Source organism: Aegilops tauschii, chromosome 1, assembly GCF_002575655.3.
Source record: "Aegilops tauschii subsp. strangulata cultivar AL8/78 chromosome 1, Aet v6.0, whole genome shotgun sequence".
In the NCBI taxonomy this organism is placed as follows: domain Eukaryota; kingdom Viridiplantae; phylum Streptophyta; class Magnoliopsida; order Poales; family Poaceae; genus Aegilops; species Aegilops tauschii.
Window position 1 is genome coordinate 271,928,215 of NC_053035.3, and position 25,712 is coordinate 271,953,926.

At 47.6% G+C, this 25,712-nt stretch overlaps 4 protein-coding genes across 6 annotated transcripts; 3 read left to right on the forward strand and 1 right to left on the reverse strand.

The window, feature by feature from the left end:
* Window positions 1-352: 352 nt before the first annotated feature.
* On the forward strand, window positions 353-5,653 carry LOC109761482 (uncharacterized). 3 transcript variants are annotated; one of them, XM_045234581.2, is made up of 9 exons: window positions 353-631; window positions 1,107-1,154; window positions 1,637-1,811; window positions 2,028-2,194; window positions 2,591-2,906; window positions 3,509-3,675; window positions 3,911-4,192; window positions 4,296-4,442; window positions 4,924-5,653. In XM_045234581.2, exons 2-7 carry the CDS (start codon window positions 1,133-1,135, stop codon window positions 4,123-4,125), a joined length of 1,062 nt encoding a protein of 353 aa, XP_045090516.1. In that variant the 5' UTR covers window positions 353-631; window positions 1,107-1,132; the 3' UTR covers window positions 4,126-4,192; window positions 4,296-4,442; window positions 4,924-5,653. The 3 variants fall into 3 exon arrangements, with proteins under 3 accessions (XP_045090516.1, XP_045090518.1, XP_045090520.1); XM_045234583.2 differs by having other exon boundaries at window positions 353-599; XM_045234585.2 differs by lacking the exons at window positions 3,911-4,192; window positions 4,296-4,442; window positions 4,924-5,653 and having other exon boundaries at window positions 373-631; window positions 3,509-3,852.
* Window positions 4,160-5,379, forward strand: LOC123495653 (uncharacterized). The gene is made up of 5 exons (XM_045232134.2): window positions 4,160-4,192; window positions 4,296-4,442; window positions 4,628-4,653; window positions 4,924-4,927; window positions 5,020-5,379. Exons 1-5 carry the CDS (start codon window positions 4,160-4,162, stop codon window positions 5,377-5,379), a joined length of 570 nt encoding a protein of 189 aa, XP_045088069.2.
* A 10,742-nt stretch (window positions 5,654-16,395) lies between the features above and the next one.
* Window positions 16,396-18,588, forward strand: LOC109761481 (protein HOTHEAD-like). The gene is made up of 3 exons (XM_020320296.4): window positions 16,396-16,624; window positions 16,741-18,355; window positions 18,446-18,588. The coding sequence occupies exons 1-3, from the start codon at window positions 16,516-16,518 to the stop codon at window positions 18,486-18,488; spliced, it is 1,767 nt and encodes a 588-aa protein (XP_020175885.1). The 5' UTR covers window positions 16,396-16,515; the 3' UTR covers window positions 18,489-18,588.
* Window positions 18,589-18,838: 250 nt separating this feature from the next.
* On the reverse strand, window positions 18,839-25,311 carry LOC109761476 (phospholipase D gamma 1). The gene is made up of 10 exons (XM_020320290.4): window positions 23,291-25,311; window positions 22,793-22,909; window positions 22,288-22,482; window positions 21,772-22,020; window positions 21,604-21,672; window positions 21,375-21,522; window positions 21,018-21,166; window positions 20,754-20,915; window positions 19,963-20,160; window positions 18,839-19,497 (listed from the first exon to the last, which is right to left on the reverse strand). The coding sequence occupies exons 1-10, from the start codon at window positions 25,025-25,027 to the stop codon at window positions 19,204-19,206; spliced, it is 3,318 nt and encodes a 1,105-aa protein (XP_020175879.1). The 5' UTR covers window positions 25,028-25,311; the 3' UTR covers window positions 18,839-19,203.
* Window positions 25,312-25,712: the final 401 nt, after the last annotated feature.

A 25,712-nucleotide genomic window follows, 5' to 3' on the forward strand; every position in this document is an offset into this window, starting at 1 on the left:
CCGGTATTTATGTTTAATTAACGTTTTTTAGTTTCAAATATTTGCATTATTTATTTTTTCAGGCGACCTCGAAAATGGTCGGGTCAGCGCAACGCCAAAGCGGACATGGGTGTCCGCTGGGCCGACCCAAACTTGTCCGTTTTGGTCAGCCGGTTGGAGTTGAGCTCTGCATCCCGGTTCTAAGTTGAATGTGAATTTGAGTTCCTATTCACACAATAAGTTTTCCTTTATTTTAAAGAAAAGAGCAGCTACCACCCACCAACAGCTCCTATGCCGAGTGAAGTAAAGCACAGAGCAGAGGAAAAAGGAGAGAAGTAAGAACAGTGAACGCGTCAGTCTGCTTTAGTAAGCCTTGCACGAGAATGGCAAACCTTGCGCCTGAATGGCAAGTCCTTTAACAAGCGAGAAGGGAGCTGGGGAGGAAAACGGAGCGACGGGCGGAGAGAGAGAGGAGAGAAAAGTGAGGGGCAGGTGCTCTTCCTCTTTGTGACTCGTGACTGTGGAGGGTGGAGAGGCGACCATCCCCTTCTCCTTGGATTAAAACCCCACTCCCTCGCACCTCCGGCTCCGGGACCCCGACGAACGCCGAGGAAGCCACTGTGAGCTACTCTCATTCTGCCCCCAAATCCAGGTCTCCCTCTTCCTTGGATTCTTCATGGAAGTCGCAAATCCCGTCTCTTACCGCGGATTATCGCATCCTACTCTTCTTCACTTTTTCTTCTGGACCTGAGGGTTTTTCAGACTTGCAGTTTTTTCTTTTCTTTTCACGAAACATGGATCCATGGTTTTGCGCTGCAAGTTCTTGTCTTTATTTCGTAATCAATCGAGGTCTAAAGCCTAAAGCGCGTAGATTTTTAATCGACCTGCTCGTGTATAGGGATTTCCACTTCTTGTTCTCTCCTTTATTTTTTTCGCCGGCAATAATTTTCACTTGCCGTGGTAGTTATTTTGACCAAGATTGGCTCTACCCTTGAAGAATCTGTATGCTCTTAACCCTGCATTATGGCGTGATAATATTATTTGTCTGCCGTGGTAATTAGTACAGTAGTATTTGCATGATCTGCTACCTTTCTCTGAGATGTGGTATGATTTGATCTTACTTGCAGAGGAGACAAGAGGAAGGGGCAGATCTATGGGCAACTGCAAGAGTTCATGTATGTTTGTCCGGTTAATTGTGATGTTTGGACTGTATGTTTTACAGTATAAACTAAAACTTAGATGCAATTGACAGCATTAATTCCTTGGCAAAAGTCAAGGTAAGAATATGAAATCCTAGCTCTGAATTGAACAAGTACTTGCCATCACCATCATGCTGATAAATTAGCAAGATTGCTAACTAGTTGGTCTTGATGTCTTGTTGATATATCAGAATGATGATATATAAGAAACTACAGGTATCTTCTGCCTTGTTCTACCCTTGCTTGGTTACATGAATAACATATCACAAATAATTGCATCCAAGAGTTTGATTCATATAATCAGAACATAAAGAACTTATATGTTGTTGGCCATTCTTGCGCTGGTCGATATTGTAGCCTGTTTATTGGAACTGCGACATGCACATGAATTTTTCCATTGCATGTTCTCTCTTTCTTTGTTTTGTAATTTTGAGTTATTGCACTTGTGCAAACATCAGCTCGTGCACTCCTAGGAAAGGCCCATGTTGTTCCGGATCCAGAATGGAGGATTCCGGACTTCGGAAAGACCCATGTTCCAGATTTCGAATGGAGGATTGATGACTTCTCATCACTGCTTAAGACTGGAGCTAAGAGAGCAACATCTGGCCCTTTTCACTGCTCTGGTTATAACTGGTATGTATCATAATTGCAAAAGAAACTCTGCAGAGTTTATGTACTAGATGTAAATACCATATGGTTTGTTTCTAATACACGTTATATGTCTCATAAACAAACAGTCAGATGCTAACGCTTGATACGGTGCATGAAGTGAGGAAATTGGACTTCACTCCTACTTCAGTTATGAATTCTAGACTGACTTTGGTTTCTTCCCATGATTTCATTTTCCAGGGACCTGCAAGTGAGTCTAATGCATAAAGAAGCTGGTTCTGTAACTCCATATGCTGCTCTTCGTCTTGTGCCATCCGAACTAAGCTTGGTGCCAGCTCACACAGTGCATGCGGTGTTTGAGTTGTCAATATACAACCATTCAAAAGGAATGTACTATGGATGCAAAGGTAGTCTTATGGATTTATTTTTTCAAGCACATCCATCCTATTACAGCTAGGAGTTCGTAGTCTGTGTGTCATAAGTTTGAGATATAAATACCATGGTTCCATCATTACGATCAAATATTACTTTTGCCATGAAGAAGTCGTTTTGTATTTTTCTTTGCCGTCAAGTTTGTTTGATTCGGACTACATACACATGTTCTCTTTAAATTTGATCAACATTACTTGGATGTACTTCACTATCTTGATATCTTCTCTGGCTTTCTGAACTGGGGTGATGGTTGGTTATATAGATAATATATACCTGTTTTTAGTGGGGGTTGGCTATATATTATTTGGTATATTTGCACCTTACGTACAAGTTATTTGTTCTCTAATCTTCTAACCTTTACCTAAACGCAGCTAGCTACAGCTTTGATTTCAAGAATTTCTACTCGAAGGAGCATTGCTTGATTCCTCTTAAGAAGCTACTGAAATCATCTGCTTTTCTAGTTGAAGATAGTTGTGTCTTTGCTGTGGAGATATTAAAAATTGATGCCTGCTCTCCGGAAAAGAAGGCTGTTGTGGTTCAGAAGAAGCCTACCACAGTTCAGAACCTCTTTGTCCAGGAGAAGGGGTTCGTCAAAGGGACATACACTTGGAACATGAACAATTTCCTTGAACTGGACTTGGATCACTCTGTCCGTTCTCCTACATTTGAAGTTGGCGGGCATAAATGGTATGCACCTATTACCAATTAGACAGTTACATCACAAATAATTTATATAAATGGTATGCATGTGTTATCCAACATTTTAGCTTAAACGTATCCTTTAGCTTACCAGTCCTCCAGATATTCCAACTGGATATTTTAGCTTAATCTCTAAGCATGCAATACAGATATTTACAGATATGTGGTAGCGCATTCCAATTTCAATAGCATAGGGGTTTTGTAATCACGGTGTGCCAAAATTCAGGAACAAATTTGAAACAATGTAGTGCTAAAATCTATGTTGGCGTAAAATGTCATGGTCATATGTTATGTTGTTTAGGATATATTTTTCACAGAAATTTCATTCTAACGTATATATTTGGTATGGTCCTAGTATGTGTCACATACCATCAATTATTTTCTCAGATTGTTTTTGCGGAACATTGTATTATCTTGTACCCGTAGTGATGGTTTGCTTAAATTTTTTGAACAAGTGTAATGCCATGAAGTTGTGTCCAAAGTTAATCGCTGGCTACACCCAAGCTCAGCCACAACTTTCTGATTTCAATAACTAACCACATTCTGTAAATAAATTTTTCCCGGGTACCTAATTATATTTTTGTCAACAGGTACATCCGCATGTACCCGCGTGGTGACTTGTACAGCACTGATTGCCTCAGCTTGTACTTATTCCTGGATGCCTCGGATGAGCTCCATCTCGAGTCCAAGAAGGTGGCTGTAATGACTCTGTCCATCCTGAACCAAAAGAATGGGAAACACTTGACTAAAAATTCAGGTTCAACTCTCCTTAGCAAGTATCAGTGCTACTCATGTGTGTGATTCAAGCAGCTAGTTTTTGTAACCTCATGATGATTACAGTGAGTAAATTGCATAAAACCATCACTTTGAGGGCTAGGTTTGCGAAAAACACTAGGATACAGATTCTCTGCAGAAAGCACCACGTCTTGCGTAATTGTTTTGCAAAAACCATTGATCGGCGGATCGGGCTGAGTTAAGTGAGTTTATGACAGGTGGGGGCCGTTTTTCGCGTACGTGGCACTCCAGGCCGTCCCGACAGCCGTTAGACGGTGTTAGACGGCGCCGTTCGGTCCTAGCAGTCAAAAGCGCGAACCGTTACTCCTTCTCCACTCTGCTCGCTCGCTCTCTTCTCGCTCTCGCTCTGTTCTTGGTCGCCGCACCCGTCGCCGCCGCGCCGCCGCCGCAGCGCCATGGTGTCGTGGAGTGATGGGTCGGATAGCAGCGAGCACACCAGGCAGTACATGAGCTCAGATTCCGACGACGGCACCATTAAGGTCAGTTCTCAGAGTTAGGGTTAGGGTTTGATATTTGGGGATTTCTGGAATGAGCTTCTTTTCAAACATTGGACCAAATCTCTGTCATTCCTTCGCACTCCAGGTTCCTGCTAGCACCGAAGACTCGGATTTCGAGGGCCCTGAGACAGATATGTATGTTTTGTGCCATGGACACGGGAAGGCAGCAGAAAGGCGTGTTGCTTTCGAAGGGATTCACACTGGCAGGAGGTTTCTTTGTTGTGCAGAGAAGGTATGGTTCCAACTTAACTAATTGGAAGTTGTTGATTAACTTAACAGATCTGTCATTTGTTTGCCATGGACATGTAATGTGGCACTCCAGCAGGCATTGTATTATAATGTGAAGTTCGGACAGTGGATTCATTAATTGTTTACTCTGCCAGCATTGTTTAGTCTGGTTCTGGCAACATTGTTTAGTTAGGTCATTTTGTTAACTCTGTCAGGTTAGCATATTTTAAGAGAGAAGATGCATGGGTTGGCAGACCAGCATTGTTTAGTTTGGATCTGGCAATATTGTTTAGTTAGGTCATTTTTTAACTCTGCCATGTTAGCTTATTTTAGGACAGAATATTCATGGGTTAGCACACCAGCATTGTTTACTTAGTAGTTGTTTACTTTAGAGCATGATCTGAATTTTAGTATAAAGTAATCTAGCCTATCATTGTAAGCAAGTCACTGTTATGTAATTCGTTTTGTTAATACTCTTTTTTCAGGAAGGTAAAAACTGTGGACTAGTAGAATGGATTGATCCATCTTGGCCCACTACCCTTGAGAATGCACTGTCCAAGTTGTGGTCTATGTATGAACAGAGTAAGATGGACAGGAATGAGGAATGTCTGATGCATTCATTTACTGTTCATGACCTGACACAAGAGAAGAAGAAACTCCAGGCCAGCTATGAGAAGTTGATTGAAGATGTCAATGCACTTATGGATGCCCAGGAGCAGAGGGCAGTGATAGAAAGGAAAGATGCTGAAACAACCAAGTTGCAGGAGCAGTATGACACTTTGAAGAACATAGCAGCTGCTCAAGGTACTGTCATTAGGAACATGAAGTTGAAGCTAGCAAGAGAGAAGAAGAATTTGCAGATCCACATTGATGAGCTCAAGAAGACAATTGAAGAGAGCAATGTGAAGCTGGAGGGGATCAAGGCCATCATAAATGGATAAGCAATGCAAGAGAAGAATGGGCAATATCATTTGGCATTTGCTGACCTTTTGCAGGGTGTGGTTTGGCATTTGTTGTAATGATAGTAGTTTAAATTCTATTAACTATAAGTACTCCTGAACTATGGATATGTAATCTTAAGTAAGATGTTTGCATTTGAACTAGTGTTGAATGTGGTGCTATTTGAACTAGTGCTGAATGTCAAACTATGATTATGTATGGAGTTGAACTAGTGCTGAATTTGGTGGTATTTAGAGCTGGTTAATGTTATCTTAAGTAATCTGTTTGCAATTGATGATTTTTGCTTTAGTATGTTCCTGTTCAACTGATGATTCTGAGTTAAGTAGGGTCAATTAGGGTTGTTTTTGACTTTTTATCGACGCCGAGGCATCAAGTAGGCCAAGTAAGGGTTTTTGGCTTTTTGTCGACGCCGAGGCATCAAGTAGGCCAAGTTAGGGTTTTTGGCTTTTTATCGACTCCGAGGCATCAAGTAGGCCAAGTTAGGGTTTTTGGCTTTTTATCGACACCGAGGCTTCAAGTAGGGTCAATTAGGGTTGTTTTTGGCTTTTTGTCGATGTTGAGGCATCAAGTAGGCCAAGTTAGGGTTTTTGGCTTTTTGTCGATGCCGAGGCATCAAGTAGGGTCAATTAGGGTTGTTTTTGGCTTTTTGTCGATGTCGAGGCATCAAGTAGGCCAAGTTAGGGTTTTTGGCTTTTTGTCGACGCCGAGGCATCAAGAATATCACAGCATCATGACTATCACAGCATCATGACTATCACAGCATCAAGAGTATCACAGCATCAGCAGTACTACTAGAATGCCATAGTTTGACACAAATTGATCATAACAGTTGATGATCACAGGACTAATAGAATTCCAGAGTAGCATAGCTGGAGTAGCAGAACAACACAACATAGTTTCACAACACAACCAAAATGCCATAGTTTGATACAACATCAACACAACCAAATCACCATCATCACCATTTTGCACCAGAGGCAGTCAAGTAATCCTTCATTTTGTTGCTGGGCTTCCTGGCTCTCTGGGAACCATCACTTGGTCTTGGAGGCATGAAAGCTAACCTTGGTCCCTTTGCAGCAGCTGATGAAGATCTGGTTGCTGGTGCCTTACCCTTGGGAGCAACTGGTGCCTTACTCTTGGGAGCAGATGATGAAGATTTACTGGCTGCTGCCTTACCCTTGGGAGCAGCTGGAGCAGCTGGCTGCCTCCTAGCTGGAGCAGCAGCAGATGTTGCCCTCCTTGCTGGAGCTGGACTAGCAGCAGATGTTGTCCTCCTTGCTGGAACTGGACTAGCAGCAGATGTTGCCCTCCTTGATGATCCACCAGCAGTGGCAGCAGCAGAGGCTGCAGTCCTTGCTGGAGCTGGACTAGCAGCAGATGTTGCCCTCCTTGATGATCCACCAGCAGTGGCAACAGCAGAGGCTGCAGTCCTTGCTGGAGCTGGTGTGCTTCTACTATCAGGTGGGTAAGAGCTGGTGCTTGGCTGCAATGAAACAAGTAGTTTAATTAGTAAGCAACAAAGTAACAACAAATTTAGTCTTTCTCATAGCAGAGTGGTTACCTGTTGTTTGTTCTTTCTCATAGCAAGTACAGGCTTTAGAGCATCATGGCAATTGGTGTACCTATGGCCCACCTTTTTACAGTTGGAGCAGGTAATTGAGGCCATTCTTGAAGTGTCTTTGGGAGCTGGCTTCTCAAATTGGCCCTTTCTCCTCTTAGTCTGTGCTCTGCCCTTGTGTTCTTTGAAAACAGGAGCCTCAATGTCCAAACTATTTGTCCTTGGCCACATGTCAGGGCCAGGTACAGGATATATTATAGGACTGTAAGCTGCCAGGTACATAGGTTTTTTGAAGAAATCATCAACAAAGTCCTCTGGCTGAAGCTTAGCCTTGTGTATAGCAGAAACAGCATGATTGCAAGGAACTGTTGTCATATCCCACTTCTTACAACCACAAGTCCTATGTGCTAGGTTGACAGCATATGTTCTCTCCTCACTAGTAACTTGGTAAAGGTTGGGGCCAGCCATCAATGATTGGCAGTTTCTAGACCACTTCTTTGCTTCCTCCAATTTCTCTGCATATGTTGGACAAATCTCACATCTGACAGTCTGAGTCTTGGTTCTATTTGCATTAAACTTGACCATTAATTTTGTTCTAATTCCATCAACCATGGTCCTTATTGGCTTAGCCCTGACATCTAGAACCCACTTGTTGAAAACCTCACTTAAGTTGTTAACTACTAAATCTGTTTTGCAATTTGTGTCCATGGCATGTCTGGCCCAAGTGTGCTTTGGGATTTTACTAAGCCAAGCCCATGCTGCCTCACACTCTCTCTTCAACTCATCCATTGCAACATTATAACCATGTTCAGTGTATGAGTAACTTGCTTCATCCATGTATTTCTTTAATTCTGTCCCTCTAAACCCAGCATTTTGAAAGTTCTGGTAAATGTGTCTGAGGCAAAACCTTTGTGGACAATTGGGAAAGACTCTGTTTATGGCTTTAAGCAGGCCCTGTGTGAATTTAAGTAAAGCTAACTTAGTGACTACACCTAAATAATTGTGTAACTACTACAAAGAACTAAATGATTGTGTACAGAAAGTAGCTACACCTAAATGCAACTAACTATTAGAAAGAACTAAATGAAAGCTAGCACAAGTGGATTTCATTACCTTCTGCCTATCAGAAATTATTGTGTAGTTGCCAAACTTCCCAGATTGGCCACCTAGTGCTACCTTCAGCTGATACAGAAACCAAGTCCAGGAATCTGTGTCCTCCTTATCAACAATTCCAAATGCAATGGGAAATATATTATTGTTCCCATCTCTTCCAGTAGCAGCAAGGATCTGTTGACCGGTAGTGAGCTTTACGAAGCATCCATCCAGACCTATAACAAATTAACACATTAGGCAAACTATTTGAAAACACACATTATTCAAACACACATTAGATACCAAGGAATTACCTATGAATGGTCTGCAGCCACTGAGAAACCCTTCTTTGCATCCATTTAGGCAATAGAATAATGCATGAAACCTAGGGTTTGTGCTTGGATGCTCCCTCAAATGTCTTGTTGTCACTATACACCTTGAACCTGGATTAGTATCTAGCACAGCCTGCAAATAATCCCTAATCCTGGTGTACTGGGCCTTCTGATCTCCTAACACAACATTCTTTGTGTGACGCCCCCGATTTGACCGTACACTAATCATGCACGCAAATGTGTACGACCAAGATCAGGGACTCACGGGAAGATATCACAACACAACTTTAAAACATAAATAAGTCATACAAGCATCATAATACAAGCCAGGGGCCTCGAGGGCTCGAATACAAGTGCTCGATCACAGACGAGTCAGCGGAAGCAACAATATCTGAGTACAGACATAAGTTAAACAAGTTTTGCCTTAAGAAGGCTAGCACAAAAGTAGCAACGATCGAAGAGGCAAGGCCTCCTGCCTGGGACCTCCTAACTACTCCTGGTCGTCGTCAGCGGCCTGCACGTAGTAGTAGGCACCTCCAGTGCCGTGGGAGTCATCGTCGACGGTAGCGTCTGGCTCCTGGACTCCAACATCTGGTTGCGACAACCAGATAGAAAGGAAAGGGGGAAAAAGAGGGAGAGAAGCAACCGTGAGTACTCATCCAAAGTACTCGCAAGCAAGGAGCTACACTACATATGCATGGGTATATGTGTAAAGGGGCATATCAGTGGACTGAACTGCAGAATGCCAGAATTAAAAGGGGGATAGCTAGTCCTATCGAAGACTACGCTTCTGGTCATCTCCATCTTGCAGCATATAGAAGAGAATAGAGTGAAGTCCTCCAAGTAGCATCGCATAGCATAATCCTACCCGGCAATCCCCTCCTCGTCGCCCTGTTAGAGAGCGATCACCGGGTTGTATCTGGCACTTGGAAGGGTGTATTTTATTCAGTATCCAGTTCTAGTTGTCATAAGCTCAAGGTACAACTCCGGGTCGTCCTTTTACCGAGGGACACGGTTATTCGAATAGATAAACTTCCCTGCAGGGGTGCACCACATAACCTAACACGCTCGATCCCAATTGGCCGGACACACTTTTCTGGGTCATGCCCGGCCTCGTAAGATCAACGCGTCGCAGCCCCACCTAAGCACAACAGAGCGGTCAGCACGCCGGTCTAATCCTAAGCGCGCAGGGGTCTGGGCCCATCGCCCTATGCACACCTGCACGTTGCGAACGCGGCCGCGAGCAGACCTAGCAACCCACACGATCACGGCGGTTACGTCAAAGCGGTCCAACACGGCGCGCGCCACTCAGTCGCTGACGTCATGAAGGCTTCGGCTGATACCACGACGCCGGGATACCCATAACTACTCCCGCGTAGATGGTTAGTGCGTATAGACCAAATGGCCAGACTCAGATCAAATACCAAGATCTCGTTAAGCGTGTTAAGTATCCGCGAACGCCGACCAGGGCCAGGCCCACCTCTTACCTAGGCGGTCTCAACCTGCCTTGTCGCTCCGCCACAAAGATCCACTTGCGGGTACTCCTACGAGCCGACCCGACTTTAGTCATCACATGTGTCATGTATATAGTATATAAGTATATACCCGCGATCACCGCCCAGGTGATCACGGCCCGATAGTGTAGCACAGCAGACGGACAAGAATGTAGGGCCACTGATGGAAATCTAGCATCCTAGACTAAGCAAGTAGGATTGCAGGTAAAGGTATCAACAATAGTAGCAAGGATAGGCTATGCATCAGAATAGGATATCGAAAGTAGTAACATGCTACACTACTCTAATGCAAGTAGTAGAGAGTAGAGTAGGCGATATCTGGTGATCAAGGGGGGGGCTTGCCCGGTTGCTCTGGCAAGTAGGAGGGGTCGTCGACTCCGTAGTCGAACTGGGCAGCAGCAGTGTCGGTCTCGTAGTCTACCGGAGAGAAGAGGGGGAAGAAACAGTAAATACAATGCAAACATAAGCATGACGACGCGTGACATGACAATGAGCGGTGCTAGGGGTGTCCTAACGCGACAGTAAGTGGTATCGGTGAAGGGGGGGAACATCCGGGAGGTATTCCCGATGTTACGCGTTTTTGGACAGACGGACCGGAGGGGGAAAGTTGCTAGTTCGATAGGTTAGGGAGGTGTGGTGGACGAACGGACTGCGTATCCGGATTCGTCTCGTCGTTCTGAGCAACTTTCATATAGAAAACATTTTCATCCGAGTTACGGTTTAAAAGATATGAATTTTCAAAGTTCATTTGAATTTCTGGAATTATTTAATTAACAGAAAAAGGGATATGACGTCAGCATGACGTAGGAGTGACGTCAGCGGTCAACAGTCCGGGTTGACTGGTCAAACTGACACGGGGGACCCACCTGTCATAGACAGTGGGTTAACAGAGGATTAAACTAATTAATTTTTAGTTAATTAACTAATGGGCCCACCTGTCAGTGAGAGATTATTTAAACTAATTATTTTTATTTATAAAACATTTTCTTTTTCTTTTCTTTTTTTTTAAATTTTGCGGCGGGGCCCGCATGTCAGTGACTGGGCCTGCCCAGTCAGCAGTTGACTGGGTCAACCCAGTCAACTGGGGCCCGTGGGGGCCACTGGCGGTGAGCCAGGGGGGGCCCGGCCGGCCACGTCGGCAGGGCACCGGAGAGGGGCTCCGGCGAGCTCCAACGCGGCGGCGATGCGCGGGTGTGCTTCGGGTTTCGCCCACAGTGGGTTTGCGGGGGCGGGGCTTGGCGCGTTCGACGCGGCTCGACGTCGCGCGTCCAACGGCGGTGGTCGGAGGGGCTGGAACGGCCGGAGACGAGCGCTATGAACTCGCCGGCGGCGAGGTGCTACGGGTGCCCGACGGAAGCTACGCTAGAGCGCGCGAACGGCCGAACTAACTACCTAGGCGGGTGCGGCTCGGTGCGGTCGGGCTAGCGGGCCAACGCCCGTGACCATTTGGTCACCGGAGACACGCCGGCGGCGAGCTCCGCGGCGTGGCGTTCGGGCGCGCGCGGGGAAGCAGCTACGGAGCGCGAGCGAGCTAACGGAGAGGGGGAGGAGGTAGAGGAGCTCACCGCGCGGCGCAAGAAAGGCCCGTGGGTGGCTTAGTAGCAGCAGGTCGTCGCCGGGGAAGAAGGGGGTCGCCGGCGTCCGAAGATGAAGGCGAGCTCGGAGAGGTCGTTGTAGTGGCTCCGAGCTTCGACGGAGAGGCGGAGGGGGTGTAGTCGAGGGCGGCGACGTCGTACGACACGGCGAGGTGGCGAGTGGGGCACCGTGGCCGCGTGAACGACGGGAACGGCGGCGAGCGCGTCGGGCGTGGGGCAGAGGAGAGCGGCGCGGATCCGGGGGAGGGAAGAGGGAGGCGCGGGGGCCGAGAGGGAGAGCGGGGTGAGTGGGAGGGAGGCCCGAGGAGGCGGGGGAGCTGGCGACCTTATCCCCTCCGGCGTCGGTGCCGGCGAGGGGGTCGGGCGGCAGCGCGCCCCTGTTCCGACCCGGTCGGGGGAACAGGGAAGGGGCGAGGGAGGAGGTGGGCTGGGCCGGGGGCGCGGCTGCGGCCCAGTTTGGGCCGGGGGGGCAGTGGGGGGGAAGCGGGCCTTTTTCCCCTTTTTTTCTTTTTCTCTGCCTGGGTTCTGTTTTCTGTTTTCTCTTTATTTGCTTATTCCCTTTTCTGTTTTATTTCATTTAAAAGTATTTAGACATTTTATAAAAATGTGTTTTCTCCACCATAGTTACCAGTGTATTATTTAGCACCCACTGAACATTTTTGTTTGAATTTTTGAAAACTTTTATTTTTCACTTTAATTATATTTGAAGTTTGAGCTAGGAGTTTGAAAGGAAGGTGATTCAAATGTGATCAAGCCCTGTTTAGCAACATGATTAGCTTAATCACAGGGGGTTACTGTAGCATGATTCTCAGGGTGTTACACTTTGCTGCCTTCTTAGCCCTGTATGCCATGTGGGTTGATATTTCCACTCCATACTTGCTCTTTGCAGTGTTAATTATAGTAGTGATTGTTGTGCATGGGTCATTTCTGATTGCTTCCTCACAAAACTTTGCAACCCACTTAGCAGTAACTTTTGTGTTCTCTGACACAGAAGGACAAGTGTGCACCACATACTGCTTCCTTATGGTAAAAGTCTTCTCATTTGCAATCTGAGAAGCTGCTAAATAAAAAGGGCATGTCTCATCTATGCATTGTGCTATAACCCTGTCACTGCAATTTCTATGGTACTCATAGTTCCTGTTCTGTGCAATGTGCATTGTTTGAAGTGCATTCCTGAACTGGTACACATTAATGAAGCAAAGATGCTTCACAAATTGCTCAGCTGGATGAGCTCTCTTCTCATCATACCATAACCTTTTCTTCATCTTCTTAGCTCTGCTTTTCTTGCCATTGGGCAAAACATATGCCAATGCCTCTGCACCATCATCATCTTCCACACCCAAGTCCATTGGTTTCTTGTCTTCATCAGAAGATGGTATCCAGTCCTCCTCAAACAACTCCTCTACACTTGCATGTGATCTGCTTGTTGGGCCTTTTCTGTGTTTCTTCTCCTTTTTCTTCTTCTGTCCATCTTGCTCCTGCTCCAGATTACTCTCTTCCTCCAAAGTACTCTCTTCATCCTCTTCCTCCTCTTCTTCACTTTCAGGCTCATATAGTGCATCCTCCTCCTCTGTCTCATACATTTCCTCAACATCTGTGTCCCCTTCAAAATGAAGGAGTGGATCTTCCCTCTGTCTTTTCATCTCCTCAAGCCTAGCAAGGGTATCACCATATTCTTCCAAATCATCATCATCACTGTCCTCCTGATTATCCATCACTGCAGCTTTTCTCTTCACAGAAGTGACCTTCTCTTTATTTTTCTTATTCTTTCTAAACATTTCAATTTCCTTCCTCCTTGTCTCCTCCATAACCTTTTCAATTTCCATTTGCTCCTCTGAATTGTATACATGATTTTCTTCCACTTGTACATAACCTAAAGCAAGTTGCTCCTCCAAATTGGTGCTATGCTGTGTTTGAAACTGTATGGGCATTGGCTCCACTTCTGCTGCTTCTGAACTTGCTGCTGCTACATGCACATCTGGTGCACTGAACAACACTCCTTCTTCATCTATCTGATACAGTTTGGGCTCTCCAATTTCTTCTAGAGGGATTTGCTGCTCAATAACATTGGAGCTGGTGTTTATACTTGCAGCATTGGGAGAACTGGCCCTAACAACTGTCACATTCAATATCTACTGATTTTGCAATGCTATGTTGTCTAGAATTTCCTCAAGCTTGTCATCATCATCTATTTCTTCCATTCCTTCTATCCCTAGCCCAGGATCCCTGACATAGTACATGTAATCTTTAAATCCATAACCTTCTGTTTCTATCAGTGCTACTAGGTTGTAAAATGTTATGTCTGACACCATCATAGATCTCTCAATGTTGTCTCTGTCATGGAAATGCATCCTCAATTCCCAAACCTCATCATCCAGACTGCAAATAATATAAAGCACTAATGAAACACTAATAAAACTAATAACCAAATGTAAACCCTAGGGCACAGGACAAACAAAGCACAACATCAGAACTAATCTAAAAATGTCAACCCTAGGCACGGGACAAACAAAGCACATAATCTGAACTAATCTAAATAATGTCCTAGGGCACATGACAACAAAATCACAACATTTGACACTTGTACTGCATTTGATAGGATAGAACAATATGAACACTAACCCTAGGGGTACCCTCGCAACACAATTGAATGGAGTACCCTGGCAACGCAATTGAATGGAGAACGGGAAGGGAAGAGCAAAGAAAAGTGGATCTCACTATACGCCGCCGAAGGATGACGCGATGTGCTGGCTTCCCGTCGAATTGGCCTTCACCGCCGCGGCGAATGCTCTGGCCGCCCTGTATTCCATCGAATACTGCGGGTCCTCCTCCTCCTCTTCCTCTGACGGCTTGCTAGGGTTCGAACTCGCGCACAGCTCGCCTAGATCCACTGCGGGTCCTCCTCCACTACGTACGATGCGTGCGGCGCTGCCGGGCGGAGAGCCGCCACCAGCATCTCCACCTTTCGTCGGACTGCGCATCTCTGTGTTTCTATGGAATGGCGACGGCACCAATGGGGGAGGGCAACGGCAGCGGGAGCGAGGAGGAGGGGGAAGAAGAATGGGGGAGGGCGACGGCGGCGGGAGCGAGGAGGAGGGGGAAGAAGAATGGGGGAGGGCGACGGCGGCGGGAGCGAGGGGGAGGGGGAAGAAGAATGGGGGAGGGCGACGGCGGCGGGAGCGAGGAGGGGGAAAAGAGACGGATGCGGGAGTGGATGACTAAAGACGAGCCCTAACGGCGCCGTCTAACGCCGACTGCCGGCTGTCGGGACGGCCTGGAGTGCCACGTAGGCGAAAAACGGGCCCAACCTGTCATAAACTCACTTAACACGGCCCGATCCGCCGATCAGTGGTTTTTGCAAAACAATTACGATAGACGTGGTGCTTTCTGCAACAATTCTGTAACCTAATGTTTTCCGCAAACCTAGCCCTCAAAGTGGTGGTTTTATGCAATTTACTCTGATTACAGTTGATCTTACTTTTGTGGTGATCACAGGTCTCTTCGTATGTGATGGCGGATGGGGTTGGCCTAACTTTCTTGGACTCAAGAAACTCAAGAAAGGCTATGTTGTAGGGTCGAGCTGCATTGTGAAGGCAGATCTCACTATCGTTGGTTTATACAATGATGGCTAGATCTTTACCTCATGCCTATGGAGAGATAAAGCCCTTTCATCCTCCTAGCAAGACTTATATATGAGATGATGTTGTGGTAGCAGCACTAAAAACTTTTTTTTAGAAAAGGAGCAGCACTAAAAACTTGGGGTGATTAGTAGTAATGAGCTGGATTTGAGAAGTGAGATGACTTCACGCATATATTTCTAGGTATTATATATCAAGCAGAAATATGATATTGGAAGTACTTGTGTTTGCATGGATGATGCAACTATGTCGGTCAGCTTGTCTCGCTACATGGATGTTTGATTCAGCTAAACCATGTTATCTCTCGCTTGGTTTTTGTGCACCATGGATGTTCCAGTTGATGAATGGTTCCATGTAAAGCGCTTTGCTTCTATTTATTTTGGGAAGGAAAACGGCTCTTTCCATTGTCCACCGTCCATTTATTTTGATCCCATGGGCCAGATTTTAGAACTCCTGGTCCCGGAACTAAACTAATATTTATTACTTCTATAAAGAATGTTGGAGTATCAGGTCTTCGGGGAGCCTTTGCGTGTGAAAATGTCCTCCGCGTTGTTCGTTGCATGTTGGCCACCCGCGATTGGCTCCCTGGGGCGCTCTGGGCCGTCCGATCTAGGCATGCGCCTCACACCCGGACGACTTGCCTATGGGTCCATGCCGGGGGGGCTGCGGGCACGGTTGGGTCCATCGTGATGTGGTGTTTTCGATCACACCAGTTTGTGCCCTCTTGTTGGTTGCCTTGCGCGTGACGGGCCGACCCTGTTGGTGTAGTTCGCTTGTGCCAGGCAAGCCGCGCACACCCCCGGATCGGGGTGGCGCATGTCAGGAAACCGGAGAGGGCCATCCGGCCAGCCGTCGCGATGGCGGGCCAGCCGGCCAAGGTTCATTTATTTGAGGCAAATTTCTTTAGTGACATCCGTGCTATGGGGCGTTTGCTGGGGATTGGTTTCTAGCGAACGTTCCCCAGATTATCTTTACCGCTTTCTTTTAGTATCTAGGTTTTTCTTAGTATTTTATTATTTTTCTCATAGTTTGGACCGATCTCCTCACGTCAGAATGTCAAATGTAATCCTTTCGAAAAAAAATATAGTGCACGCGCAAAAACCGTCTCAAGATTGGCCAGTAAACCCTCCTGCTTACTGCTCCATCGCATTTGATATACTCCTTCTGTGTAAAAAGAAAGTTCATCACTTTTGCATTTCACAACCAATGCATTGCATTTGATATAACCATTCCCTTTCTATAGTAACACAAGTTTATGGGCTCCTCGCAGCTGTTCTTTGCACTGCAACCGCCTCCGCATTATTTAACAGATCTACCCTCGATCTACCCGCGCGCTAACTCGAGGTTTATAAACCAAGCGAACTTTTCGCGTCCCTGAAGCGCAAAGGATGCCGAGCTCGCCGGCGCAAATGGCACTTGGCCGCGCGAGATCGCCGACGCTGGTGCTCGCCGCCGCGGTCCTTGGCGCGCTCTGCGTCGTCGCACTCTCGGAGGACGGTGCGTGTGTTCACCTGCATGGTTTTTCTGGGGGTTTTGCACGTCAGCTACGTGCGTTGTCTCTTTTATCATGATCACTGGACGCTGTGATGACCAATGGTGCCATACGTGTGCAGAGCAACTGGAGAACCTGCGGTTCGTGCAGCACGCGCAGGACGCGCCGCTGGTGTCGCACTACAACTACATCGTGGTCGGCGGCGGCACGTCCGGGTGCCCGCTGGCGGCGACGCTGTCGGAGCACTCGCGGGTGCTGCTGCTGGAGCGCGGGGGCCTCCCCTACCGCAACATGTCCAACCAGGAGCACTTCACGGATGCGCTGGCCGACACGTCGCTGGCGTCCCCGGCCCAGCGGTTCGTCTCCACGGACGGCGTGGTGAACGCGCGGGCGCGGGTGCTGGGCGGCGGGAGCTGCCTCAACGCCGGGTTCTACACGCGGGCCAGCAACGAGTACGTGCGCACGGCCGGGTGGGACGCCGGCCTCGTCAACTCGTCGTACCGGTGGGTGGAGCGCGCGCTGGTGTTCCGCCCCGACGTGCCGCCGTGGCAGGCCGCGCTCCGGGACGCGCTGCTCGAGGCCGGCGTCACCCCCGACAACGGCTTCACCTTCGACCACGTCACGGGGACCAAGATCGGCGGCACCATCTTCGACAACAGCGGGCAGCGCCACACCGCGGCCGACTTCCTCCGGCACGCCCGGCCCCGGGGGCTCACCGTCGTGCTCTACGCCACGGTGTCGCGGATCCTGTTCAGAAGCCAGGAGGGGGTGCCGTACCCGGTGGCGTACGGGGTGGTGTTCGCGGACCCGCTGGGGGTGCAGCACCGGGTGTACCTCCGGGACGGCGGGAAGAACGAGGTGATACTGTCGGCGGGGACGCTGGGGAGCCCGCAGCTGCTGATGCTGAGCGGCGTGGGCCCGCAGGCGCACCTGGAGGCGCACGGCATCCAGGTGCTGGTGGACCAGCCCATGGTCGGGCAGGGCGTGGCCGACAACCCCATGAACTCGGTCTTCATCCCGTCGCCGGTGCCGGTGGGGCTCTCCCTGGTGCAGGTCGTCGGGATCACCAAGTCCGGCAGCTTCATCGAGGGCGTGAGCGGCTCCGAGTTCGGCATCCCGGTCTCCGACGGCGCCCGCCGCCTGGCCAGCTTCGGCCTCTTCTCCCCCCAGACCGGGCAGCTCGGCACGCTGCCGCCGGGGCAGAGGACGCCGGAGGCGCTGCAGCGCGCGGCGGAGGCGATGAGGCGGCTGGACAGGCGGGCGTTCCGGGGCGGCTTCATCCTGGAGAAGATCCTGGGGCCGGTGTCGACGGGGCACATCGAGCTGCGCAGCACCGACCCGCGCGCCAACCCGGCCGTGACCTTCAACTACTTCCAGGAGGCGGAGGACCTGGAGCGGTGCGTCCGGGGGATCCAGACGATCGAGCGGGTGATCCAGTCGCGCGCCTTCTCCAACTTCACCTACGCCAACACCACCGTCGAGTCCATCTTCACCGACTCGGCCAACTTCCCCGTCAACCTGCTGCCGCGGCACGTCAACGACTCCCGCTCGCCGGAGCAGTACTGCAGGGAGACCGTCATGACCATCTGGCACTACCACGGCGGGTGCCACGTCGGCGCCGTCGTCGACGACAACTACCGGGTGTTCGGGGTGAGGGGGCTCAGGGTCATCGACAGCTCCACCTTCAGGTACTCCCCCGGCACCAACCCACAGGCCACCGTCATGATGCTCGGCAGGTAAACGCAAGTCTGAGATGACCCCCGCAATTATACTGATCTGAATGAATGAATCAACTCTACTAACACAACTATGATAACTCTGTACAGGTATATGGGCATAAAGATTCAGGCCGAGAGATGGAGGAAATGATATTTCACGGAGCCAAATTTGCATGTAATTCGTGGCATAATATTGTATTTGGGGGACCTGGTTTAGAACAGATTAATTTGGTTTTTCCACTTATTCTCTAGGCATAGTCTTTTAGTGCCTGTTTGTTGATTACTATGAAACCCAGACATCCCTTTAACATGCATTTCTCTGCATTGCAAAATAAGAAGGAAAACTTATGTTGCAAAGGCATGATGGTGATTCAAGCAACAATACTTCGGTAAAAAAATGGAAACCGGTTGCAACATCCACCCACCAATTTCCATTGATGACAAGAGTAGCAAACCAAGGCCCAACATTGCTTCAAAAAACTGTGCAGGATGCATTTACAGTTTTGCACTAGAAACTTAGTTTCATCAAATTATAACATACTACTATTTCTCTTGGTGGTTGTCACTTGCTACAAACGCCAGGTTCCCTTCAGAGGGATCCAGCATGTAATCATCTTACCTATACAGGGACCGAATACATGTAAAAGGAACATGATTAGTTAAGACGGGAACAACCAAAAGGCAGAAATGACTTGAATTTTTTTTCCTTGTTTCCAACTTGCCCTACTTGCCTGCTACCTACATATTGGCTTGCGAAATTCTCTCCCTACCTATGTTATCAGGAACCAGAAAGTGCTACTTCGGCATCTCTGTTGTCCAGAATACCCAAGAAGTCACCAACAATTGCATTCTTGCATAAGCAGAATTCATATTGTGAGGTTTTCCTGGATGGCCGTGAAGGAGCCACAAATGTTTCCGCCCATGTCTGGGAATGTCGCACATCCTGGCAAGGGTTTCACCTTGCCTTTACGGTCAACACTTACAGGGTACTTGAGGAGGTGGCCTCTCATCTCAGTCACCTCATTGGCAAAGAACTGATCCCAGTTATGTTGCCCGAGTTGACGAACCCGCCTCATGCACTCTAGGCTCTCTGGATGGTTAAAGTCTTCCTCGATAATTCCAATATGCTCAGCCCAGAGGGACATTCTGTAGCCATAAATCTACATAAAAGATCACCAAACTTGATTTAGAGTATAATCCAGAAATACCAGCTGCGTCATAACTAGATTATTACCCTATAAGAGATGAGATGATATACCCCGACAACCTTTTTCACTTGCTGTTTTAGAATGCACATATTAGTATTTATATTCACATAAGAACTGTACTTGTATAATTGCCACCAACAGTATTTATGTGCCATTACGTGTCTATAGTTTAGTGTATATATAATAAAAAAGGGTAAATGTTAAATAGGTGTAGTTGGAGGCAGTCTCTCTGAAAACGTAAAAAATAAGTTAAAACAATTGTAATGAAGCAGCGGTTCTAAGCAACGCATAACATCAGGAAGACAAGTACAAAATCTGCAGGCACAATCTCAAAATGCAAGCTCATGAGAACACCTGTCTTCTGCAGGTACCAAAAAATGTGATTCAGCAGCTTGAACTTGAAACATGAGGCATTACCTGTCCACGGGGAGCAGAAATTTTATTTGCCCATGTATACTGTGGTTGATATGCTCCCATTGCAATCTCAGTATCTCTGATCCCTTCCATCGACCTCTGGTTGATATTAGCTGATCCAATGATCACATATTCATCATCTACAATCATACCTTTTGAATGTACATAAACCATGAATCTCCTATTTTTCCTAGCTTGATCCTGAATAGCAAGTAAAAATAAGTTTCATGTCACAACAACTAGTACATCAAATAACTAGTGAAAATTCAAATACTGCGAGAAGTTCAAACTATCCCCACAAAAAATGTAAAATTTTGGCAGAGCATCAACATAACTTGCGAAATCACTTCAATTGTTCATCCAAAGGCCTGTCTTAAGCAAAAGTGCTCAAGTAGTCTCTGGCAGAAAAACTCAGTTGTATGCACGGGCCATTTGGTCTACATGTATGACCAAAAGAACAAGACCTTCTATCAAGTTACTTTTAAGAACTAGGGATATGGCCGTTCACAGTAAGATTCATCTGCAAAGAGCCAGTGGCAGAAAGAAACTGACACTTTGATGCTGTGGTGCATCATGCATCATAAAGGCTACCAGAATCATGTCAATATTTTACCAAGAATAACAGAAACTCGGTTCATGCTAAGGTCACATAAGCTCAACGTGTCATGACTACTCTCTTTACTATCATGATTGAAACTAAACCAGTTCAACCTTACTGGAACAAACCAAAACTGCAGGTTAGAGCCAGCATAGCGTGTTGAAACTTGAAAGAAAAACAAGAGAGAAATTCACACCTGAGGATTATTTGCAGTACTTGGAGTACTAGGGCTGTCCCCAATTTCACGATTGCCAAGACAAAAGAAGTTCAAATAATCCTGAGGCTCATATATATCATCCAGACCTACTTCTTTCAAGGCCCTATATATTGTCTCATACATCATTTGCATTGTTTTGTTCTACAATATAAGAGAAAGACAAAACAAGTGATTACACAATATAAACAGACTGGGTATGCTCCACCACAACAAATTAGGAAGAAACAGGGTGCTTAATCGAACCTGCCAGTAAAGAATTCTTTGTGTAGGAGCACCAGTTGGATTACCCTCGGGCCACATAGGAACTACTATGTATGCAGAAAACCTCTCTTTTGCCTTAATCTTGTTTGCAATTTTGAGAGCAATTTCAATTGGTACCAAATTGTTAGCCCCTGAAAGACAACAATTTTACCATCATGAGTTGGGATCAATCAAAGAATTTGGTATATTCTGCATTTTCATTAGATGGACACAGAATCAAGGAGTTGTATCAGAAATGGATACAACTGGACTGTGCACTAATATTCTTCTAAGGATGGGTGTCTGTTCATTAGTCAGATCATACAAAAGAAGAAACAGAGAACTCTAGAACATGATTACCAATATCTTTGTTTGAATCCCAATTAAATGAAGAACCGATGAAGTATTGGTTCTCAATGTAAATAAAGTGTTGGGCTGCCCTGATGGCATTCACATAAGCTGTATGTATGCTCATATCAATTAGTACATTCTTCCCACAGACAAGATTCTGTTAGCAAAAATAAAAGTGTTAGTCAGCAGCACAAACTGTAGAATATAATGTCATGTTGTGTTTCGGTTTATCAGTTACCTTCATGGTTGCTACTCGTGGGTCCTTTGGAAATCCCTTGGCAGAGTTTGAGTCAATAGAGCGAAACACCTATTTTTTAAAGTAAAAGGAGACTAAGAGAGTTGAACGCCTGAGTCAAAACAAGAAGGAGAACACTTTGAATCTCCCATTACAGAAAACTGTAAATACCTGAACATGCCATGTCTCTGGGTCATTGTCGCTAAAATAAATTGCATCATCAATGTTTACAATATCATGTATTCTTTCAATCTTGAGAAGTGCATCATCGTTTGATTTCCCCAACTTTTTAATCCCATGGCGTTTGGATGCCTTCAACCAACGCTCCTCAAAGTTCTTCAGAACATCATAAGCTGCTGGACCGTCGATCCTGGAATGCAAGTCATGCCATGGTTCCCTTGGGCCACGGGCATCAACTGTCTGCAAGCAGATGACAAGGACAAATACTTTCAGAGCAGTGACAAAAATAAACTGAGAATATGGTGACATGCAATTATTATTCCTAGTACAAGATGATCTCCTTCTGATGACTAAGAACCAAACATCACAAAAGGTTCCTACTCTTCTCAAAATTAAGACTATGGTAACTGTTACTCAGTACATGAGAAACTGAACCAACACACAAGTATGTCTTTCTAAACAATCTGCTTCAAGACACAAGTATATGATAAGGAATCAGAAACTTACAGCAAAGTTTGGATTGTAATAATCCTCCTTGTGTGAAGTTTGAAGAGTCTGAAACAGAGGATGCCCAGGTGTATCATAGCGCCCACCACACAAATCAAGACCTCCGACAAAAGCAATTATTTTTCTCCTATAATTGCCGGCATCAGCATCCACAATAACTGTTTTCTGATGATGAGTAAAAATGGTTCCTGTTTCCTGGTTTTCAAGACCTTCATATGTTAAACAAATGGCACTAATGATTGGCACAATACAATACTTGATATACCATAGAACTGCATTTTGTGATTAGATATATTATATTTATTTTACTGGCCAAACAGTGAACCTACTCGGAAGTATATAACACAACAGCATGATATATCATATAACATCCAAGGATACATAAGTCATGGCTGGTAGATAAATGAAACCATTCACATTCACTACGTGCAGTGAACATATAGTTTCAGTGAAACAAATTATCTATTATAATGGATAAATTGTGGGCCATCACGGCAGGGATAACCTGCTGTTTCACCCAGCTGTGACGCTTCCCAGCAGATCTTGGGCAAAGCAATACTTGAACTGAAGAGTGCTTGAAAAACCGACGTGTTTCCTCATCTCGTGTGCCCATGAAACCATCCTACAAGTACATCAATTCCCAAAATCAGGAATGGGGCCAGACATGGAATATGCATCTAACGAAAATAACATAGAAAATACAGACAGTAGTTTCAGGAATATCCTCTCGATATTGTTTAATATGACAGCTAGATATTTTAGTAACTCCTTTACTTGATAACATTAGATATGATGGTATGTTTACAGCAACAAACATGTATGGGCTATGCCATCCTTTAATAAGGTGAGCATCTAAACATTTGAAAAGACATAACAATGTTGTTCTATAAATTATCAGTTTGAATGCAAGATATGTTGTTCATGTACTGTCCCTCAAAAAAAAGTTCCTCATGTAGTGTAAAGACCTCGAGACAGCAGTTTGGACTCTATGAATAATTCATACCATCTTAAAGCCGAGAATACTCCTTGATGTTGGATCATCCCATACAAGAAGCAATACCCTAACGCCTTCCTGCGACTTCATCTTCAACAGGTCCCCAAGTGATGGTGCCTTCTCAGCTCCATCCCGTATGAGGTCGATCGTGTGGAACACTGACCAACCCACAATGTAAATCAACCGCCGTGCCTGGCTTATGGCATTGTACATGTCACGCCAGCATTGCCCATGTTGGTAGCGCAATCCATGATCAAGCCAGATATCTGGGAGAGAACCATCGGGCACATGTGCATCCTGATAGAGGGTCACCCTCATGCCACGGCGTAGCGGGAAGTAAGTATTGGGCACTCCAAGGCAGTCCGGACCAGCAATGACACCATGGTGGTACATTGTAAGGCGAGCCACTGGGATGTACTGAATAGAGAGCTGTAATACAGCACCAGGAGCGCACAGCTTGCCATTGGGCTCTAGCACAGGGTAGATGCCCTCAATCCTGTCCCCAGAAAGGAGATTCTCGGCAGGGATGGCCACAGTTCCCATGAGCTGAGCTCCGAAGACATCGCTGTCCTTGACGACGAACTCAACCTCAGCAGCCTCATGGCCAACAGGCACATGGAAGTTCTGCGCCCAAACAGGGTTCTCGCTATTGGAAACGACGTAGGTGCGAGCGACGGTGGCATAGGAGACCTGGATGGTGACGTAGGGGTCGCTTGTCATTTTAGAGTTGGACTTGCCGCCTACGGAGAGGAGCTCGCTGACCCTCTTGGAGAACATGTCCTTGTTGGGGAGGTTCTTGGCCTCGTGCACCCAAATGTCGAGGCTGCCATGGAGCAGCACCACTTTCAGCGACGCCCTCATGCTGCCATGCTGTGACCCTCCGGCCACAGTACCGTACGGCACCATCTGCATCCCTCCACCGTTTGAGAAGGAGGCAGAATGCGGTAGTACGGAGGGTGACGACATGGGCGCCGGCGTGTAGTCATGGCGGCCGGAGAGGTGCATGTTGGCGAACCCATCGACGATGGGATAGTGCAGTGCGGAGGCCGCGGGTGATTCGGGGGCCGAGGGATGGGGCTGATGGTGGAAGCTGGAGCTAGGGGAGATCGCCGGACTCGGGTAGTAGGCCGCGGGGGATTCAGGGGCCGAGGGATGGGGCTGGTGGTGGAAGCTGGAGCTATGGGAGACCGCCGGGCTCGGGTAGGAGGCCGCGGGGGCCGAGGGATGGGGCTGGTGGTGGAAGCTGGAGCTATGGGAGATCGCCGGACTCGGGTAGGAGGCCGCGGTGGGGTCTGGGGCCGAGGGATGGGGCTGGTGGTGGAAGCTGGAGCTATGGGAGATCTCTGGACTCGGGTAGGAGGGGTGCGCCGGGCTCGGGTAGGAGGGGTACGCCGGGTAGGGGTCGTAACCGTACGGCGAGGGAGACGGCGGTGGGTACCCGTGCTGCTGCGAGTGCGGCGGGTACGCGTGCTGCGGATGCGGAGGGTAGGCCTGCTGCTGGTGCGGCGCCGGCGGCGGGTAGGGCTGGAGAGGGCCGGAGTGGTGCGCGAACTGCTGCGGCGGCGCGGGGGAGTAGGCCGGGAAGGAGGTCGAGGGAGCGAGGTAGGGGGACGCCGGCGCGGCGGACGGCGGCGGGTACTGCTGGTGCTGGTAGGGGTACGGGTAGGGCTCCGGCTGCGGATGCGGCGGGTACTGGTGGTACTGGTGCGGCGGCTGCCCCTGCCCCCCGTGGTTGCTTCCCTCCATTGCCGATCTCGCTGCGGATGTGTATCCCTAGATTGTTTTCCCCCGAATTGTTCGATCCGGCTCTCGCCGCCCAGTCGTCGGTTTGACGAAGGTGAGGGGGGCGCGGCTAGGGGCGGCGGCCGCGGGGTGGCGTGCGTGAAAATGGTGGAGTCGTGGGCGGCGACCACGACGGAAATGAGATCGAAATCGGGGACGGTCGTTGGGGTTGGCCGGGCCCGGGACGGCGGCCAAGGCCAACTGGGTTCCCCACGCCCGGCCGGATGTGGACGCTGACCAGTTCCCTCGCTCGATTCTGAACCGGCCCTCGGTTCCAACGTTCGGGTTCTGTCCGTGCGGTGCGATGCTGCGTACACGGACGGCCCACATGTCATCCTCCGCTGGACGCAACTCCGGAAGATAACGTGACGGGATGCGATTACGCCTTGTTTTGACTTCGATTTGATTAGTTTTGGCTTTCTGACAAATTTTATTAAATTAGTTAGTGCTGATGAACTCTTCTTCTAGCCGAAGTGCTCGTTCCCCTGAACCTGGCACGAATCTGTAGCTTTGGAATGGGAATTAAGCGTTGTTTAGTGGATCCGTGGAGGCGGATCAGAATCAATTTCTTCTGTACTGACTACTGCATCCGCATCCCAAAAGCTCATGGATTGGACGTCAAAAGTGTGCTATATTTCAGTTCATTTAT

Excerpts from the sequence above, each read along its gene's own strand:
- LOC109761482 (XM_045234581.2), top strand. The coding sequence starts at position 1,133 with ATGGGCAACTGCAAGAGTTCAT. Across the intron at positions 2,195-2,590 it reads AATGTACTATGGATGCAAAG|CTAGCTACAGCTTTGATTTC; the intron begins GTAGTCTTATGG and ends ACCTAAACGCAG. Across the intron at positions 3,676-3,910 it reads ACACTTGACTAAAAATTCAG|GTGGGGGCCGTTTTTCGCGT; the intron begins GTTCAACTCTCC and ends AGTTTATGACAG.
- LOC123495653 (XM_045232134.2), top strand. The coding sequence starts at position 4,160 with ATGAGCTCAGATTCCGACGACGGCACCATTAAG. Across the intron at positions 4,193-4,295 it reads CCGACGACGGCACCATTAAG|GTTCCTGCTAGCACCGAAGA; the intron begins GTCAGTTCTCAG and ends TTCGCACTCCAG. Across the intron at positions 4,443-4,627 it reads TTCTTTGTTGTGCAGAGAAG|TTAGGTCATTTTGTTAACTC; the intron begins GTATGGTTCCAA and ends AACATTGTTTAG.
- LOC109761481 (XM_020320296.4), top strand. The coding sequence starts at position 16,516 with ATGCCGAGCTCGCCGGCGCAAATGGCACTTGGCCGCGCGAGATCGCCG. Across the intron at positions 16,625-16,740 it reads CGTCGCACTCTCGGAGGACG|AGCAACTGGAGAACCTGCGG; the intron begins GTGCGTGTGTTC and ends ATACGTGTGCAG. Across the intron at positions 18,356-18,445 it reads ACCGTCATGATGCTCGGCAG|GTATATGGGCATAAAGATTC; the intron begins GTAAACGCAAGT and ends AACTCTGTACAG.
- LOC109761476 (XM_020320290.4), bottom strand. The coding sequence starts at position 25,027 with ATGGAGGGAAGCAACCACGGGGGGCAGGGGCAGCCGCCGCACCAGTAC. Across the intron at positions 22,021-22,287 it reads ATTACAATCCAAACTTTGCT|ACAGTTGATGCCCGTGGCCC; the intron begins GTAAGTTTCTGA and ends ATCTGCTTGCAG. Across the intron at positions 21,167-21,374 it reads GGATTCAAACAAAGATATTG|GGGCTAACAATTTGGTACCA; the intron begins GTAATCATGTTC and ends GTTGTCTTTCAG.